The sequence below is a fragment of the Crocuta crocuta genome, unplaced genomic scaffold (assembly GCF_008692635.1).
Source record: "Crocuta crocuta isolate KB4526 unplaced genomic scaffold, BGI_CrCroc_1.0 scaffold48, whole genome shotgun sequence".
NCBI classification, from domain to species: Eukaryota; Metazoa; Chordata; class Mammalia; order Carnivora; family Hyaenidae; genus Crocuta; species Crocuta crocuta.
In genome coordinates, this window is record NW_027533089.1 from 9,569,152 (window position 1) to 9,590,324 (window position 21,173).

At 37.9% G+C, this 21,173-nt stretch overlaps 1 protein-coding gene across 7 annotated transcripts in view; it reads right to left on the reverse strand.

Moving 5' to 3' along the window:
• Positions 1 to 19,355, reverse strand: part of MTF2 (metal response element binding transcription factor 2) — a 72,927-nt gene extending 53,572 nt beyond the window's left edge. For all 7 annotated transcript variants that reach the window (XR_013330692.1, XR_013330691.1, XR_013330693.1 and 4 more), the window contains exon 1: positions 19,099 to 19,355. Coding sequence is in view for 4 of the 7 variants with exons in the window: in XM_077746001.1 (XP_077602127.1) it covers positions 19,099 to 19,103 (5 nt within the window). In the remaining 3 variants the exon portion in view is untranslated. The remainder of the gene's footprint in view (positions 1 to 19,098) is intronic.
• Positions 19,356 to 21,173: the final 1,818 nt, after the last annotated feature.

Sequence of the window (21,173 nt, forward strand, 5' to 3'; positions counted from 1 at the left end):
TCTTCAAAAACCAAGATCTTTCCAACCAAAGACATCCATACATACTGTACCTCGTACTAAAACTGCCCTCCCCACTTCTCCATTCTTTGGATAGCTGATCCTTTAACTTTATCAAAAGTTCTCTGACAGAACTTTTGTTCTTTAAAGCACTTTTGGAGCACCTGGGTGGCCCAGTCAATTAAGCATCTGACTTCGGCTCAGGTCATGATCTAATGGTTTGTGGGTTCGAGCCCCACATCGGGCTCTGTGCTGACAGCTAGCTCAGAGCCTGGAGCCGGTTTCAGATTCTGTATCCCCTCTCTCTCTCTCTCTGACCCTCTCCTGCTCATGTGTCTCTCTCTCAGAAATAAATAAAACATAAAAATAAATAAAGCACTTTTAACCTTTTTGCCCATTCTTTATTTTGAAAATTGCCAAATACGGGGCACCTGGGTGGCTCAGTCGATTGAGCATTCAACTTTGGCTCAGGTCATAATCTCAAGGTTCGTGAGTTCAAGCCCTGTGTTGGGCTCTGTGCTGACAGTGCAGAGCCTGCTTGGGATTCTCTTTCTTCTCTTCTCTCTGTTCCCCACCCCCTTCAAAATAAGTAAATAAACTTAAAAAAGAACTGTCAACACACTCTTCACCTAGATTCACCAATTACTATCTCAAAATTCTCTTTCCCTCCCCCATACACACGTTTTTGCTGATCCATTTGAAAGTTGCAGACATCATGACACTTCACCTGTAAATATCAGCATATACTCACTCAAAAAAACGAACTTTCTCCTGTAAAGCCACAAGACTATTATCATACTGAGCAAATTTAACATTAATATTACTTTCTAGTAATATACAGTCCAAACTCTCCATGTGAAACAAAAATGTTCTTTAAAGCTTTTTCAAAATCTAGAATCCTATCATAATTCAAACACTGCATTTGTCATGTCCCTTCTGTCTCCTTTAATTCAACTGTATCCTTGTTTTAAAAGATATTTTTTGAAGTCAACTGTCTTCTGACTTCTAACCTGAATGGTACATGCTACACATTCTGGACCTGCCTTATTGTTTCCTCATGATTAAAGTCAGATTAAATAGTTCTAGCAAAAACACTACACAGGTGATGCTGTGTGTTAACTTGTTTTGTGTGTGTGTGTGTGTGTGTATGTAACTCTCCAAGTTTTTCAAGTTTTTCATCAAATTCTAGTTAATTAACACAAACTGTAATATTAGTTTCAGGAGTAGAATTTAGTGATTCATCTTTTACATAGAACACCCAGTGCTCATTACAAGTACCGTCCTTAATACCCATTATCCATTTAGCCCATCTCCCAACCTACCTCCCCTTCAGGAACCCTGTTTGTTCTCTATAGTTGAGTCTGTTTTCTGATTTGTCTCTTCCCCCCTCACATTCATTTGTTTTGTTTCTTAAATTTCACATGACTGAAATCATATTGTATCTTTCTCCGACTTACTTTGCTCAGCAATAGTATACTATAGCTCCATCTTGCAAATGGCAAGAATTCATTTTATAATGTTTATTTATTTATTTATTTATTTAGATAGGGAGAGAGAATGAGTAAGTGGGGGAGGGTCAGAGAGAAAGGAGGAGAGAGTATCCCAAGCAGGCTCCGAGCTGTCAGTGCAGAGCCCAATGCAGGGCTCAATATCACCAACCATGATCTGAGCCAAACTCAAGAGACAGACTCTTAACCACATAAGCCACCCAAGTGCCCCAAGATTTCATTCTTTTTGATGGCTGAGTAAGATTTCATTGTATGTATGTACCACATCTTTATCCACTCATCAGTTGATGGGCATGTGGGCTCTTTCCTTTATTGTTGAGAAGGCTGCTATATGGGACGCCTGGGTGGCTCCGTCAGTTAAGCGTCCGACTTCAGCTCAGGTCATGATCTCACGGTTCATGGGTTCGAGCCCCACGTCGGGCTCTGTGCTAACAGCTAGCTCAGAGCCTGAAGCCTGCTTCAGATTCTTATCTCTCTCCTTCTCTGACCCTCCCCTAACCCTGTGTGTCTCTCTCTCAGAAATAAATAAAACAATTAAAAAAAAAAAAAAGGCTGCTATAAAGACTGGGGTGTTTGCACCCTTCAAATCAGTACTTTTGTATCCTCTGGGCAAATACCTAGTGGTGCAACTGCTGGATCGTAAAGTAGTTCTATTTTTAACTTGAGGCATCTCCACACTGTTTTCCTAGGTGGCTGCACCAGTTTCCATTCCCAACAGCACAAGAGGGTTCCTCTTTCTCCACATCCTCGCCAACACCTGTTATTTCCTGGGTTGTTTATTTTAGCCATTATGACAGGTGTGAGGTGATGTCTATAGTTTTGATCTTTACTTCCCTGATGATGAATGATGTTGAGCATCTTTTCATGTGTCTGTTAGCCATCTGGCTGTCTTCTGTTTTTTTGTTTGTTTGTTTTTTTTGTTTTTATTTATTTCTGAGAGAGAGAGAGAGAGAGACGGAATGAACAGGGGAGGGTTAGAGAGAGGGAGACACAGAATCTGAAACAGGCTCCAGGCTCTGAACTAGCGGTCAGCAAAGAGCCCGGACGCGGGGCTCGAACCCACGAACAGCGAGATTATGACCTGAGCAGAAGTCGGACGCTTAACTGACTGAGCCACCCTGGTGGCCCTGGGTGTCTTCTTTGAAAAAAATGTCTATTCATGTCTTCTGCCCATTTCTTAACTGGATTATTTGTTTTTTGGGTGTTGAGTCTGATAAATTCTTTATAGATTTTGGATACTAACCCTTTATCAGATAAGTTATGTGCAAATTATCTTCTCTCATTCCAAAGGCTGCATTTTAGTTTTTTCTTACTGCTTCTACTAGGTAAATGCTCTTAACCAGAGGTGCATAAATTACTATCTTTTTAGTGGAGAATTTGTGAATTGCTATCAAAAAGCCGTCGGGGGGTGCCTGTGTGGCTCAGGGCATGATCTCCCAGTTTGGGAGTTCCAGCCCCACATCAGGCTCTGTGCTGACAGCTTAGAGCCTGGAGCCTGCTTCAGATTCTGTGTATCCCTCTCTCTCTGCCCCTCCTCCACTCATGCTCTGTCTCAAAACTACATAAACATTAAAAAATGTCCTCAGACAATAAAGGCATTCAACTAAAGGAATCTTAATGTCGAGGACAGGAGGAAAGGACACTCTCTCTTCTCAGTGAAGACTGGTTTATTTTGTTTCTATATGTTTAAATGTTTAGAGCATCTTAGTATTAGAAAACTCATTCTAAAAAAAAAAAAGCCACCTCTCCAGGAATAGTAAAGTACACATCAGCCACTCCTCAAAGAGCTGGGAGTTCAAAATGATTAAGACCTATTCTCCTGGCCTCTGGGAACCTGAAATCAGGAGAAAGCTGACACATATTTTTTCAAAAAGCTTAAGAGCTACATCTAGACATACATGCAAAATTATGATATGCAAAATTAAAAATTTTCTTAAAAAAAAGAAAACAATCATTTTTGTTATGTAGAAACCTTGAGAAAGACAAACATGGTGGAGGGCCTCCTGGGGCACTCAACTCTTCACTCACAAGGTAGGGTCTCATTTCAGAGAAAACAGAAGCTACAAAACACGAAATTCCTCATCTTTCTCCCCACCTCTGCTTCCCCTAAACTTATCCACAAAAGCATGTACCTAATTCGCTTCTGTAAAGTAGACATACCTCTTCTTACCAGTACTGGAGAGAAATCTCACATTATCAATGGCTGAATCTCCTTTATTTTTTTCCTTTATTTTAAATCTTAACTGTCCTTGATGCAAACGTGCCATAACCAAAATCGAATTAAAAACAAAACAGAGGTCCTTACAAATTATTTCATTCTTCTCATCCTTTCACCAATAAACTTAGAAAAGTACATTCCACTTAACCCACTACAAATTGACTATCTTGATTAATGTTATTAACAACTTCATCAAAGACCTCCAAATGACCAAATAAACACAATGCTCTAATTTTAGTATTCACTGTATCTAATCTTTGTGTAATAAGTGATGATCATGACCTTTTTCTTGAAATTCACTTCCTTTGGTTTCTGTGATAGCTCTTCACCTGTAGTGACTTCTCCCACCTCTCTGATGTTTCTGTACTAAGTCTTCCTCTTCCAACCTTCTAAATGCTGGAGTTGTCTAGGGATCACTCCTATCCTACAGGAGTGTCTGAAACAGTCATGTTCTCCTAATGCTTCACTCAACTTTTATCTGTTAACAATTTCTAAAAATCTCCAACCCATCGTATCTCACAAGCTTCAGACCCCGACAGCCAACTGCCCATTAGGCATCTCAACTTGGATTCCCCAGCACCTTTAACAAAACTGACATTTTTCTTCAAATTCCTTCCCTTTCTCTAGTTAATTCCACTATTAAGTTAATGCCATTATTGTCTGATCAGCTCTTAATTTAGAAATGTAATCCTTGATTCCTCCCTCTTCCCTGACCTTCCAAATACTCACCAATTCCTGCTAATTAGATTTTAAAGATTACCTCTTAAACATCTCCTACAACTACTGCCTTATTTCAGATTATCAGCTCTTGCCTACACTATTACCATATATTCTACTAAATGATGTTCCTGCCACTGACCTCACCCTTTAAATAATGCACTTTCAGGGGCGCCTGGGTGGCTTAGTCGGTTAAGCGTCCGACTTTCGCTTAGGTCATGATCTCACGGTTCGTGGGNGGCTGGTCCTACTGCCTAGACAAGTCATTAACTAAAGGACAATTTTCACTTTTTAACTCTATGAAATGTAGATCTGTGTTATAACTGATGATACCTTAAAATCACCAACTAGCAGGCAGCAGGAGCAAAGTACTCATTACCAATGTTTATGAATACATTAAAAGCACCTGGATCAAAACTTAGAAACCGGGTGCTGGAGCCAATGGGAGGAAATATTTAAGAAAATACTGAGGCATCTTTTATTCCTACAGAAACCATGAGGCATCTGGGTGGCTCAGTTGGTTGAGTATCTGACTTCATCTCAGGTCATGATCTCCAGGTCATGATCTCGTGGTTCGGGAGTTCGAGCACCATATGGAGCTTGCTGCTGTCAGCCAACAGCCTGCTTCAGACCTTCTGTCCCCCCTCTCTGTCCCTCCCCCACTTGTGCTCTCTCTCAAAAATAAATAAAAAATAAAAATGAAATGTTTACTCCTACAAAACCAAATGACTGTCAGAGAAAGTGGAGTGCATAGTAAATCAGACATGTTCAGCTAGTTTCCCACAGTGAGAATCAAGAGTAGACCTGCTGTAGTTAACTATAAATGTGCAATAGAGCCCAGCACCAATTTTTATATAATTATTTTAATTCCCATATATTTTAGCTCAAGAAATACGGTCACCAATACTCATGAAGACACAAAATTGGCACTATGAGGAAACTGGGCTACAAAACTTAAAAAGTGATTCAGAAGCCATACATACACATAAAACTCTACTAGAATAAACCAGCAAAGCTGCAGAATACAAATTAATATACAACAATCCAATGCATTTCTATACACTACCAATGAATAATCTGAATTTTTTTTTAAAAATTCCATTTTCAACAGCACCAAAAAAAGAAAAAAATACTTAGGAATAAACTTAAGAACAACCAAAAAAGTAAACTTGGTACAATGAAGATTACATTACAAAGAGAAAGCAATTAAATAAAACCTACGTAATTGGAAAAACATCCCAGGTTTCTGGATGTTAACACTGTTAAGATGGCAATATTTCCCAAATCAATCTATACATTCATTACAGTATCTGTTAAAATCCCAGCCGCCTCTTTTTCCCGCAATAATTGACAGACTGCTCCTAAAATTCATATAGAAAAACAAGAAACCCAGAATACACAAATAACCTTGAAAAAGAAGAAAACCAAAGGACTCATACTTCCTCGTTTCAAAAGTTAATACAAAGTAACAGTAATCAAGACATGATGCAGGTGTAAGGAATGCATAAATGGAATAAAACTGAAAATTCAGAAACAAATCCTTACATTTATGTTTAACTAACCTTTAAAAAGGCTGTCAAAACAATCCGATGGGAAAGAAAAGGATTTTTTTAACAAATGGTTCAGGAAAATTGGTATTCTTATCTAAAATTTTTTAAAACTTAAGCTGGACACCTACCTCACACCACATACCAAAAAAAATGGATCACAAACTAAATTTAAAATCTAAAAGTATGTAATTTTTGGAAAAATACATAGGAGTAAATCTGTGTCACTCTGTGTTGGGCAACATTTTCTTAGGTATGACATCAAAGGCACAAGCAAGACCAGAAAAAGGGATAAATAAGACTTCATCAAAATTAAAGATTTTGTGCTTCAGAGGACACCAACAAGTGAAAGAACAACTCAAAGAGCAGGGGAAACTGCAAAATCACACATCCAAAATGGACTTATCACCAAGACACATAAAGAATGCTTACAACTCAACAGTGAAAACATAAATAACCCAATTTAGTTTTTGAGTTGGGGGGGTGAATAGAGGATCTGAAATGGGCTCTGCGTTGACAGCAGAGAGCCTGATATGGGGCTCAAACTCATGTACCGTTGAGATTATGACCTGGGCTTAAGTCCAACACTTCAACCAATGAGTCACCCAGATGCCCCAATAATCCAGTTTTTTAAATGGGCAAAGGGCCTTAATCAACAGTTCTCCAAAGAAGATGTACAAAAGGCCAATAACTACATGGAAAAGATGCTCAACAGCATTAGTCATCAGGATAATGCAAATCAAAACCACAATGAGGTACCACTGCATACACACTAGGATGGTTACAAACAAAGAGACAAGTATTGGTAAGGATGTAGAGAAACTGGAACCCTCATAGTTGTTCGTGACACTGTAAAAGGGTGCAGGCAGTCTGGCAATTTCTCAAAATGTTAAACACGGAGGTGTCACCTGACCCAGCAATTCCACTCCTAGATTTGTATCCAAGACAAATGAAAACACATGTACACACAATCCTGTAAATGAATATTCAAAGCAGCATTATTTATAACAGCCAAAAACAGAAACAACCCAAATGCCCATCAACTGATGGTTGGATTAACAAAATGAATATATATCCAACCAATGAAATGTATCTGGGCCATAAAAAGAAATGAAGTATTGATACAAGCTGCAATATGGATGTCGCTGACAACACTGTGTTAAGAGAAAGAAGCCAGACACAAAAGGCCACATATTACATGATTCTGTTTATGTGAAATGTCCAGAACAGGCAAAATATAAACCAGACAATAGTGGTTGCCTGGGACTGGAGGGAGAGAAGGGGAAAATGGGGAATGAATGCGAACTGGTAGGAGATTTCTTAGGGGGTAAAAAAAATATTCTAAAATTAGACAGTAGTGATAACATGGTCTGTGAGGGGGGATCCCCACTAAATTGTATACCTTAAAAGAGTGAATTATAATGGCATATGAAATACCTCAATAAAGCTTTTATTTTGTTTTTAGTGATTCAAAAGAAAACTTTAAAAAGTCATCTTAGAAATACCTTAACCCAGTGTATTTCAATCATACTTTCCTTTTTATAAGAACAATGGATATTAAAAAGCTGTCTTACAAGTGGCAAAAAATAAAACCTTTACATGGTAAGTGCCTTAATTAGCCAGGCTCTTTATTTCTTAGTAATACAACAAATAATAGTATATCTTGTAATTGATGGCATCTGTATTTGATGAAATATAGTGTTTCCCAGAGAGCTGGAATGAGTACCCTGGCAGGGGATATTTTTCATTTTATGTAATTACTTTAATGTAAATATTAAAAATATATTTAATGCTAGACTAATGGGTTATTACTTAGAATGAAGCTAAATACATTAAAGTTAACACATATAAAAACATAAATAATAGAGATGATAGTCCAATATGGCTAAAAATAAATTTTGTTGGCAACAAAATTACTTAAGTTAGGAAATACATAGGTCAAGAATAAAATCTAAAACCCTTCAAAATATGAAATGCTTTCACAAGCTAACCTCTCTCATACAATCTTATTCTCACTCCCCAATACTCCAGTCACAATTAATTATTTCTCATTATTCCAGTGAGATGAGGCTGTCAAGAAACAGACAATAAAAGGCTTTATCTGTCATGACTGGAACGTATAAGCAAGTATTTCTCAATCTTTTTTTCCCACTTTGGCCTCAAGCTCCTAAAAATCCCCATTAATAACAGCAACTTACTAGGGCATTAGTTCTCTTTGGTTTTGTTGTGGCAATTTTAGTAGATTCCACACGTGAGATCATACAGTATTTGTTCCTGTTTCTGACTTACTTCACCTAGCATAATGTCTTCAAGATCCATGTTACGGCAGATGGTAAGATTTCATGTTTTTTTATAGTTAAATAATATTGCTCTGTATACTTATACTACATTTTCTTTATCCACTGACCTATCAGTGGACACCTAGGTTGTTTCCGTATGTTGGGTACTGTAAAAAATGCTGCAATGAACATGCAGATGCACATTTTTTCAAGTTAAGTGTTTTCCTTTTCTTTAAATAAATACCCAGGAATGGAATGCTGGATCATTTGGTAGTCCTATTTTTAATTTTTTGAGGAACCTCCATACTGTTTTCCATGGTAACTAGACCAATTTACATTTCCACCAACAGTACACAAGGTTCCCTTTCCCCCCACACATCGACAACATTTGTTATTTCTTGTCTTTGATAATAGCCACTCCAAAAGGTATGAGCAAAAATTACTTTTTAATTAATAAAAGAAAACTTCCCAGAGCCAAAAGGAAATAGGAATCTTCTAAACAACTATATTTTTAAAGTACTGATTTTTAAAAACCCTAAATTCACAGGAAATTGCATAACACTAAAAACAGAAGATCACAAGCTTCCAAAGAGAAAATTCAAGTTACCTATAAGAAAATCAGACTTAAGAAGTGCCTGGGTGGCTCAGTAGGTTAAGCATCTGACTTCAGCTCAGTTCATGATCTCACGGTTCAAGAGTTCAAGCCCCATGCTGGGCTTTGCATTCACAGCACAAAACCTGTTTTAGATCCTCTGTCTCTTTCTCGCTCTGCCCCTCCCCTCAAAAATAAACATTAAAAAAAAAAAATCAAACTTATAATTATATGACTTCTTAAAAGCAACACTGGATTCTAGAAGACAATGGAGCAATGCCTCAAAATTGTGAAAGACAACATTCAAATTAGAATCCTCTATTAACCAAACTAAATTTTTAAAAAGGAAGGCATTTAAAATAAATCTTAAGATGTCAAGCCAAAACTTGAGGGTTTGGTTCTAGCAAAATGATGAAGTACCCTCTAAGAAAGAAAAAACATGAGATGCAGGAAATAGCACATCCGACACAAGAGATTAACATAGGGAAGTTCCAGATGGCAGCTATGGAAAAGACCTAGAGAGCAACCAATCTGGATTAAAAGGGGAAAGACGACTCCCAGAGAGAGATGTTTGAAGGAAAAGAAGGACTTAACAAAATTAGACGGTATAGGACAGTAGAAAAATGTACAGACAAGACAAAGTCAGAAATAACGTATTACTAGTAAGCAACTGTAATCGTGGTACTACCTGGCTCTAATATACTACTTGGAAAATAATATTAACTTGGTCAAAATAATATAAACGCTATTTATCAATTTTCAACCTTTAGAAACAACCTATAAACAAAGCATGGAAAATTACAGTTAAGAACAGAATATTAAGGGGCACCTGGGTGGCTCAGAAAAGCATCCGACTCTTGATTTTCACTCAACAGTACTTTACTTCGAGCCTTGCATTGGACTCTGCTGGCAGCAGGGAGGCTGCTTCAGATACTGTCTCCCTCTCTCTGCCCTTCCACCACTCACTCTCTCAAAATAAACTTTAAAAAAAAAAGAACAGAATATTAAATGTTATCAAATTTTAAAATACATAAGCAAAGTAAAGATGACAAAAAGTGAGAGATGAAAGGAGGAAGAGAAATGAAGCTAAAGACAGGGACTATAATAATATTCACCTAATAAAGGGGAGAAATAAAACCTAGAGTTGAAGGAATAAGAAAAAAGACCTAAGTTTAAAGTTACAGAAGTGACCAACAGAAAAACCAAAAGAATGGAAAAGGGAAAAGAGATATAGGGCATATGTAAACAGAATCTTTATCACAGCAAGAAAGCCTTTACATGGCAAGATGTCTAAAATGAGTAATAGCAGTATAAAAGTATTATATGCCATTAAAAGTATTTTTAGCATATAAGACCAGAACAAAGGAAAATAACACTTAAAATTAAAGTAGGTGCACCTGATTGGCTCAGTGAGTTAAGTGTTCTACTTTTGACTTCGGCTAAGGTCTTGATCTCGCCATTTGTGAGACTGAGCCCCTAGGTGGGCTCCACCTGATAGCATGGAGTCTGCTTAGGATTCTCTCTCTTCCTCACTCTCTGCCCCTCTCACATTCACATTCTTGTCCCTCTCTCTCAAAATATATAAATCAATTTTTTAAAAAATTAATGACTCTTTCTCAAAACAGGACTCCAGAGGCCTAAAGTCTATAGCTTTTTCTTTTAAACCCTTCCCCTTCTGTACTCTTTGGTAGTTTTAGTCAAAACATGCATTATTAAAGGAAATTTTAACGTGTTTAACATAAATTAAAACTATCTTTAGGGGTGATTGGGTGGCTCAGTCGGTTAAGAGTCCGACTTCAGCTCAGGTCATGACGTCGCAGTTTTTGAGTTAGAGCCCCACGTCAGGCTCTATGCTGACAGCTCAGAGCCTGGGGCCTCCTTCAGATTCTGTGTCTCCCCCTATCTCTGCTCCTCCCGTGCTCATGTTCTGTCTCTCTCTGTCTCTCAATAATAAATAAAAATGCTAAAATAAATAAATAAAAAGATTAAAAAATACTATCTTTAGAAATAAGATAATGAGGGTGGCTCAGTTGGTTAAGTATCCAACTCGATTTGGGCTCAAGTCATGATCTCACAGTTCAGTTTGTGAGTTCAAGCCCCAAGTCGACAGCACAGGGCCTGCTTGGGATGCTCTCTCTCTGCCCTTCCCCTGCTTCTGTGCATGTGTGTGCACATGTGCATGTACGTTCTCTCAAAATAAACTTTAAAAAAGGAAAGACAATGAGACTAGACAAAGGCAATTTTGGTAGGTTTCTGGGTGACATAGATTACCTTTTAAATTCTAATATTTAAATTTTCTACACTGAGTGTATGTATATAAAAAAATACATCTTATTAATAAAGCTGTGAATGGGAGCCTAGTTGAGACTTTTTTCATTTTTTTTTTTGAGACTTTTTTCAAAAAGCCTGGTTATACACAGGAGAGAAAAGTACATATACAAAGTACATATATACAGGTGAATGGCTTCTTCCATTTTTAAATATAAAAAGCCTTGACCATGTTTCTAATATAAAAGATGTCAAAAAATAACTGAAAACACAAGTCAGAAAAATAGAATCTCATGTATAAGGGAAAGACTAGCCTTGAACCAGAGAAGGTACATTACTTCTGATGTGAATGTAGATTCATTTATAGTTAAGTTGGTAGATGTGAAGACAGAATTGGAAGCAGTTCATGTCTGAGAGACTCAAATTTTTTCTATGAAGAGACAAACAAATCTGCTTAAGGCGAGGCCAGGAATGCTAAAATACCATGTAATGCATGAAACAATCCTAACTCCATAAAGAAACAGTGGACTATTAGTAGTAATCTAAAGTTATGGTCCCTGAGAATCTACAAAGTCGACAAGGTCCTAGCTAGTTTTAAAATAATACTAAGGCATTTTATTTGCCTTTTTCACTTTCATTCTCCCATAAGTTTAGAGTGGGATTTTCCAGAGACTAAATAATATGTGGTGATTCATCTCTAAAGACTAAAGGTATGTGAACATGTGTATTCTTGTTTTTATATTTTCTCAGTTTCAATTTCTAAGACAGTAAATATTAATAGAGATAACCCACATAAAAGTTCTTGGGGTCCTCAATAGTTAAGAGTGTAAAGGGGTCCTGAGTCCAAAATGTTTGAGAATCAGTGCACCAGGACACAGTGTAAGACATATTTAAACATGTTTTAACTTTATTTATTTTTGAGAAAGAGACAGAGCCCAGGGGAGGGGCAGAGAGATAGATAGGATAGCAGAGGACCTAAAGCGGACTCTGCTGACAGCAGAGAGCCCGACACAGGGTTCCACTCTAACTCATGAACCATGAGATCATTACTTGACCCCAAGTCAGATGCTTAACCAAATAAGCCACTCTGGTGTCCTTTAAACATTTTTTAATGTTTGCAAATAGCCACTGTTGTTTGCTCCTCTCTAATGAGCAGCAACAAAACTCTTAAAACTAAAACTTAAAATAACATCATATTCTTCTGCTTGTTTCTAAGAAACAAAAATTTAAGAGATGGGTTTAGGCAACTGTCAACAGTGGAAAAGATTATGAAACTTAAGAGAAAAACAGAAAAAAGGGAACTCAGGAGAAACTCAACTTTAGGAAGGATTCCAACCTCCCTAGTCATTCTCATCATTAACCTAGTCCATTAACTTTGATTATAATCTAGAAATTTATTTTAGCTTTTTAAAGTACCTGGAAAGTCATTAACTTCCAAGGTAATGAAAAAAACCCTCTTTATAACATTCCTAAATAAGATGATCACCTAGCCTCTCTTTAAACACTTCTCTGAATGGAGAATTTTTTTCTCACAACACCTAAATGCAATTTTATACAACCTTTAACAATCTACAAGTTTCCCAGACTACAAAGTTCCACTAACTGCTTTATTAGCCACCAATTTAAAATATCTTAAATAGGAGTGTGATGAAAACAGTACTAAAATATTTCCCTTTTTCAAGTATGAAAAATATGCCTATTATTAATCAGTCTTCCCTTTGTACAGCTCTTAGTGATGTTTTAGCAAGAACTGGCAAATTTCTAATCTTGACCCTAGTACAAAATTTAGCACTTCTTAACCCTGGCTACAAAACAAAATCAAGAAGAAAAATTTAAAAACACAAAAATATACAAAAGCCCATACCAAACCTAGAGTTTGGAATCTCTAGGGTATGAGTTCTAAGAAACTGGTTTTGCTCATTTGGGTTTTGGTTTTTAGCTCTACAGGTCAATTCTGGTACTTATTTAACATCAATTAGAATTATTAAGACTGATCAGCAATTTATAAAACATCCCAGGGTGTCTTCAGTGCACAGGTTCATCACAAGTGGGTGGGTCTCTTGTTCTATAAAACAACTCTTCTGCAAAATTATTTTTAAATAAATTCATACGATTATATTACACCTAGAGTTTATGAAGTATTTTTTCCTTTATTTTCCTTCTTAACCCTGCAGCACTCCTGTGAGCAAAACAGGCAGGTAATATCTCCATTTAATAGGAGAAAAAAACTAAAGCTGTTGCAGAGCTAGCAGATTAGAAGCATATCCTGGGGCACCTGAGTGGCTCACTCAGTTAAGCGACCTTGATCTCAGCTCAGGTCTTGATTTCAGGGTCTTGAGTTCAAGTTCCATACTGGGCTCCGTGCCAGGTGTGAAACCTACATTTAAAAAAAAAGGGGGGGAGAGGGCATATCCTAATCTTCTGAGTACACATTCTATACTCTCCACTAGACAACTGTCTTCCCATTTCACCAATCCCCCGGCACAACCAAAAAAGTTCTTGAGAATTTTTTCTGAAATATAAACTTCACTAATAAGGACAGAAAAAAACCAAAACTCATCTTTGGATTGTTTTTATCACCTGGCTAACTGAAACTAAACAAATTCAACCCACTCTTTTGATGCATGTCCTGGTCCAGTTTTATCTCTAATTTTTACTTTCTAACTGAACTTTTTAGTTTGAGGTAACTGTAAATTGACACACAGTTGTGAGAAAAAATACATTCTGTGTAACTTACACCCAGTTTGCCCAAATGACAGCATCTTTAAAAATGACTGAATAACATCAGAACCAAAATATTAACATCAATACAGTCAAGACACCAATATTTCCAGCATCACAAAGATCCCTCACGTTGCCCTATTCCCCTAATTTTTACTTGGAAGGATATAATCATTAAGCCCTTACTCAATTTTATCCATTCGAAATACCAGAAATGTTGTCAGAAACCATGGGAAAAAAAACCTTTTTATCACAAAGTACTGGTGGTCAGGACTGTCACAACACAAGATTCTTAGGTCATTACTACAATATCCCTTGCAGAATGGAATTTTCAAGGTAAAACCCCAGTTGTAGCTTTATGAAACAAAATGTTTAACAAATTTTAACTCGCATGCGTATTTTTTAATTTTTACTTTATTTTTTTTATCTTAGAGAAAGAACATGAGCGGGGAAGGGTTAGGGGAGGGGGGAGAGGGGAGAGATACAGAACTAGATAGAGAGGGAGAGTGGGGAGGGATGGAGGGGGGAGAGAGGAGGAGAGAGAGAGAGTCTTAAACAGGTGCCACATTCAGTGCAGAGCCTATCATAGGGTTTGATCCAACAACCCTAGGATAAGAACCTAAGCTAAAATCAAGAATCAGACACGCAACCAGCTACCCCAGTGCCCCCTGACATGCACACTTAGTGATTCCATTTATATGAAGTTCTAAACAAAATATATCTAAAGTGAAAAAAATCAGAAATTATTAGAGCAGAGAATAGCTAAAAAAGATTACATGTGAGCTTTCTGGGGAAAAAATATTCTATAGCATTAGGCAACATTTTCTTAGATATGACACCAACAGCACAAGAAAACAAGAAAGTGGGGTAAATCAGACTTCATCAAAATTAAAGATTTTTGTGCTCCAAAGTACACCATCAACTGAAAGAATAACTCAAAGGAGAAAATAATTGCAAATCACACATCCAAAAAGGGACTTATCACCAAAACACAAAAAGAACACTTACAATTCAGTAGTGAAAACATAAATAATCCAATGTTTTAAATGGGCAAAGGGCCTTAATCAACAGTTCTCCAAAGAAGATGTACAAAAGGCTAATAACTACACGGAAAAGACGCTCAACAGCATTAGTCATCAGGATAATGCAAATCAAAACCACAATGAGGTACCACTGCACACACACTAGGATGGTTACAAAGAGACAAGTACTGGTAAGGATGTAGAGAAACTGGAACCCTCATAGTTGTTCGTGAAACTGTAAAAGTGTGCAGGCAGTCCCTTTGGAAAACAGTTCAGCAATTTCTCAAAATGTTAAACACGGAGGTGTCACCTGACCCAGCAATTCCACTCCTAGGTTTGTATCCAAGACAAATGGAAACACATATACACACAATCCTGTAAATGAATGTTCAAAGCAGCATTATTTATAATAGCCAAAAATAGAAACAACCCAAATGCCCATCAACTGATGGCTGGATTAACAAAATGAATATATATTCATTCCATGAAATGTACCTGGGCCATAAAAAGAAATGAAGTACTGATACAAGCTGCAACATGGATGTCGCTGACAACACTGTGTTAAGAGAAAGAAGCCAGACACAAAAGGCCACATATTACATGATTCTGTTTATGTTGAAATGTCCAAAACATGCAAAATATAAACACAGAAAATAGATTAGTGGTTGCCAGGGGCAGTAGGAGGGAATAATGGAGACTGACTACTAATGGTTACAGATTTCTTTGAGGGCTGATGAAAATGTTCTGAAATTAGATAATGGTGATGGTTGCACAACTCTGTGAATATACTAAAAAAAATCAGTAAACTGTACCTTAAAAGGGTACATACATGTAAATTACATACATATAAGTATGATATATACATTACAGGTCAATAAAGCTATTACTTAAAAAGTGTACAGTTAGTATATGTAAACTTTACCTTTAAAAAGCTTCTTAAAATACGGAGCGGAGTGGGGAGTGCATAGAAGTATAGATGAAACAAGCATGGATACAAAAAAGTTAATTATAGTATTTTGTTCCTTTGTATGTTCCTAAATTTTCCTTAATAAAAAGCTTTCTTAATTGATGTATACAAAGTAAGTTTTTAAAAAATAAAGTAAACTAACTTCCTTAACATTCATTATTGTTGGGGCACCCGGGTGGCTCAGTCGGTTAAGTATCAGGCTTCGGCTCGGGTCATGATCTCACGGTTCATGGGTTTGAGCCCCGAATCAGGCTCTGTGCTGACAGCTAGCTCAGAGCCTGAAGCCTGTTTCAGATTCTGTGTCTCCTTCTTTCTGGCTGTCCCCTGCTCACGCTGTCTCTGTCTCTCTCAGGAACAAATAAAACATTAAAAAAATATTAAAAAAAAAACAACATTCATTATTGTTGTTGTTTGACAAAGGAAAAACAATCAAGAAGTTGCTACCTTCTTCATTCTTTTTGCAAACAGAGATAGGACGAAGACTCCGTGTGAGACAAAAATGAAGAATAAAAGGTACAAAGAGAATTTCAATCCTTAGTTCCAAAACAGTTCCTTATTCTTGGGTTCCTATGGTTTTCATGGTTATACATGCGACAATTCCTAATAAATGGATGTCATAACTCCTAATACAATGCTGTCCAGTACAGGAGCCATTAGCTACAGATGGCCATTTAAAACTAATGAACTGAATTATAAATTCAGTTCTCCGTCACACCAGTTACATTTCTAGTATTCAACATCTACATGTAGCTACTGGCCACCGTAGTGGATAGAACAGATATAGATCACTGCCATCAGTGCAGAAAGTTCTACTGAACAGCAGTACACTAATACATAAAAAAAATATATTAAAAAAAAAACACAGGGAGGGGCCCTGGGTGGCTCAGTCAGTTAAGCGTCTGACTTCGGCCGAGGTCATGATCTCACAGTCCGTGGGTTCGAGCCCTACGTCAGGCTCTGTGCTGACAGCTCTGAGCCTGGAACCTGCTTCAGATTCTATCTCCCTCTCTCTCTGCCCCTCCCCTGCTCGCTCTCTGTCTCTGTCTCTCAAAATAAAATAAAGACATAAAAAAAATTTTTTTTTAATTATCTACAGGGAAACGTCCACATTCCAGTTTAAGGTTGTTATACTGCATTTTACTGCAATAACCAAATCCTGTAAAAGCAAGGAAAACAAAGCATAAAAATATCAACCAAAGAATATCATTCATGGAAGGTTACACTAAAACAGCAGTTAAATGTTACTTTCAGAACCAGCCAGCTACAGATGTTGGCCATGACAACTCCTTAGACGCAAATTCCTCCATCTGTCAAAATAGATTATTACTATACCACCAGTTTCCTAAAGTCAGATATAAAGATTTTGCTGAAACACGAATTAAACAAATCACCTTCCAGTCAAGGATCTAATGAAAGGAATAATCAATGACATCAAAGAATTTATGACCCATAGCAAAAAACACAGAATAAAATTCTTTTCCAAACTGAGCTTTCAGGCAAATGTCATAATTAAAAGGATTATTAAATATATTTTGTTTCATCCAGTAAAAAAGTTTAACCAGATGATTTCTATACTTCTTGTTCTACAAATGTGTGTGCCTTTCATCCTGATTAGGTATAGATTTCGGTTAATGCTCATTAACAAGAATATGCAGTATCAGTTAACAGGTGCACTCTTAATTCAAATATTTTAGAATATTTTTAGTACTTTACAAAAAAGTGGTGAGCATACTTAAAACGTGAATTCGAATGTTTTTATATTTAGGACCTAAAAACACAAAAACAAAATTTCACCTTGTATTCCTTCTCAAGCTAAAAATGCATATTGTTGGAGTATGAATAACATTCTAAATATCAAGAAAATAATGCTTTATGTTAAGAAACTTAAAATTAAAATCAACTCTTTCCTTGCCAAAACTACAGGGCACCTAAAGCTCTTGGTCAAAATGGCTCCAATTTTCAAGCCTTTGAAAAAAGGTCACTTAAGAATGCAAGTACATTTTACTTTGTCCTCATAAAATACTTTTAAATTCAGTCTTTGCAATCCACTGCCACCCCTCCCAAAAGGAATTCTCAAGACAGAATGAAAACATGGAAATTGAAACCAGCCTGTAGGCCAGGTATACGTAAGAGTCACATGGAATTAATACGAAGGAGAAAGTTACTACTACCGGAGTAACTGGAGTCAAATTAAATCAGGCACTAATTACATATTTCTGGTTCTGGACTGACCTCACATGGTGCTTTCTTACATTATACACAGGCCTACCTAGGTCTGCATATATGAATTTGTAAATGGCTCTATCTTTAACCAAAGTTAAAGGTTTCAAAGAAGAGTAACATTCGATATCCCTTTTCCCATTGTTCACGAACCCTCTCTCTGTTCGTCAAATCACCCCGGTAAATCCATCTGTTCCCTCTAGTTGCTTCCAAAGAAAAATTCTAGCAACCAAAGACACCAGATTGTAAAACACACACTCAGAGTTAAGAGTTCTGGCACTACCAAAATATGTTAAGAAATCCTGGCAAATTAGTTAAAATCCCTTGAACCGTATTACCTTAGCTGTAGAAATGAATAATACGTATCTACCTCCGAGCAGGGACAGGAGTTATATTTATTGTGTGTTCAAAATATAAGGTGTCCTTCCCCCATCTCACACTTTCCCTCCCACTTCTCCCCTTTGAAGCTTTCAGGGTTGCTTCCAGCCTCCACTAAGTGTTTCCCTTATCCTCTTACTCCATTCTGCCTTTCTACTCCAGCCCCTTACTCCAATTCCATACAATTCCACCACCCTTTGGTTCCAAGCTGCTACTTCCCTTTGCGCCCCCTAAGGTCCCAGGCAGCCCCTACATTCAGCTCCCCACGTCTCCCTCAGTCCGCATTTCCTAACGGCTCCTCCCCTCGGTTCCCCACCCCCTCATCACCAGGTTCATCCTGCCCCTCCAACCGTCTCCCGCCCCCAGGTTCCTTCCTTCCCCTCCAAACACAGCTTCCCCGTCTCAACGTTTCATCTTGGTCCTCCAACCGACTTCCCCAATGCCTTGTTCGCTCCCTATTTTCTCCAACACCCAACTGACTACTCCATTCTAACCATTCTTTTCAACATATACATAAATGCAAGGGACCCACATAAACACACTAGAGATCCCACCCCCACCTCGATCCTCCATCTTTCCCTTTTATACTTGCTTCCTTTCTTCCTTTCCCCCCCCACCCCCACCTCCTCCGGAAGAGCCTGGTTCCCAGGCCAAGGTCTCTCACCTCATTCGGTCACTTCAGTGGTGCCAACCGCTTCATACAGGAAAAAACAACCAATCACGTCCCCTTGGGCGCTTCCCCTGCGAGTCCAAGTACTTACTGGGCACCCGCCCCACCGGGCACCCGCACATGCACACGCACAAACCGAGGTCCTGGGGACGAGGGTTGAGAGTAGAGTGAGCCTTCTTACACCGGCCTCAAACACAGACCACTTCGCTACAGCCCTTCGCCATTTTGGTTTCCCGCGGACTGCCGGTGCATTCTGGGAGCGCGGAGCGACTCCGGTGCCGAATGGCAGCTCTCCAGGGCTGCGAGGGGGCGGGGACTGTGCGGCGAGAGCGGAAGAACACCGCGCCCTGCGTCCCTGGCCGAAGCTGAACAAAGAAGGACTCTTTAACGTAGCGGTGGGGATAAGTCCTTCCGCCGCCGGCGCTAACACAATAGTGATCGCTGCGCTCCTGGACGTCGGCGTGTGTCACTGTGTATAAAGCCGAGCGTCGTGTCCAGTCTTCACGGTGCATGACTGTTGGGATTTTTTTTTTCCCGGAAAATGCGACAGTGATCTCTACATCTTGCTAATTTCCTTTCGTTATCTTAGATAAGGCACGTTTCTTCTATCTTCACTTGAAGCCTGCTGCTTGAATTCCCTTCGGTGAGGAAACCTTGGATGTCAGGATTAAATTTTGCTTGGCGATGATTGTACAGTCCCAAATTCCTCATCGGGAGCTCCTTGTGTAGAAGGTTTTCGGTCTTTTTTTCCTTGACGGTGAAAGATTTTCCTGTGTATCTGCTTTGCAGTCATTCCTAATTGTGATGAAATCTGAGAATAATCCTGTGCAAAGTGATTTATTTTAGAAATACAGAACTTTTTCATACTAGGGCAGATCATTAACCTGACAATATTCTGCTCCCGACCGGAGTCCCAAGTGACAAACTGGCAGTGTGCATGCTTGTCTCTGTGTTATGCTTAGATACAACCCAGCTCCCCTTAGTAGCCACCAGGAATACCTTTGTTTATAACTTTGTCAAAGTAATTTAAAAATCATTTTATACTTTTATCTCTTATAACAGGAATAAAATACAAAGATAAATTAATACATTTTTTTCTTCTCTGAAAAATTACCTCTTGGGCCTAAACTCACTTTGCTCATATTTCAAAAGGGACTCCCTCAACCCATAATCTCAGGATTTGGCCAATAAACATTCATTCTATCCACACTATTCAATAACTACACCTTCCACACCTTAGCTTCTCCTAAGTAATAATCCTAATTGAATTTAAGTCTATCTTGCTATGGCCTCTATCAGCTACCTTTCAAGTTTCACTTTCTCAATTTTATTATAAAGGCTCTCCGAAATTCCTCTTTCATGCCCTTAACATTTTTGGTTGAGAGGAGTATTGAACTTAAAAAAGTAGGTACAGTTCAAAAATGAGTAAAGATATTAACACCAATAGGTGTATTTCTTTGAAGCAAATTCTAATCATAGAACATCAGTTCTGAAGAACATTTGGTGTAAGTGCTCCCCAATATATCTCTCAAGGAGTCAATAATGCACAGTTTCAACATCCTCAGTAATTCAATATATCAAGGCAGTCATTTCAATTTCAGAAATGTTCATAATTAGCAAATTCTTCCATCTACAAATGTGCTGTCTGCCTTCCTATGAAATTCCCATTTCCTTCTTTAACTTTTGGTCTCTTTAGCCAAAAGTATTCTAATCCCTTATACATGACAGGGGCAGTGATGACTATTAAAAAAAAAAGCCTGTCATTTTTTCTATGTAAATGCACAGGTGCAAACGTGCATTAATGTAATTTAAGTAAACCAGATGCTCAGGGAACCAACGGCGCTAAGGTAGTCACAGTAAAATATAAAGAACACCCATAACTGGGGTCTTAGAAACTTCTGGTAACTACCCAGCATGCAATAAATTAGGACTTCACATAAATGTTAGTATTATCTAGGTTTATATGTGAGGACAAGGTGAGCCTAGGATCCCCCTCCTCTGCCATCTTCCCCAGAAGTCTTGGATTAGGGCTTTTTTTTTTTTAAAGAAGGTGGAAACTTTTTTTTAAT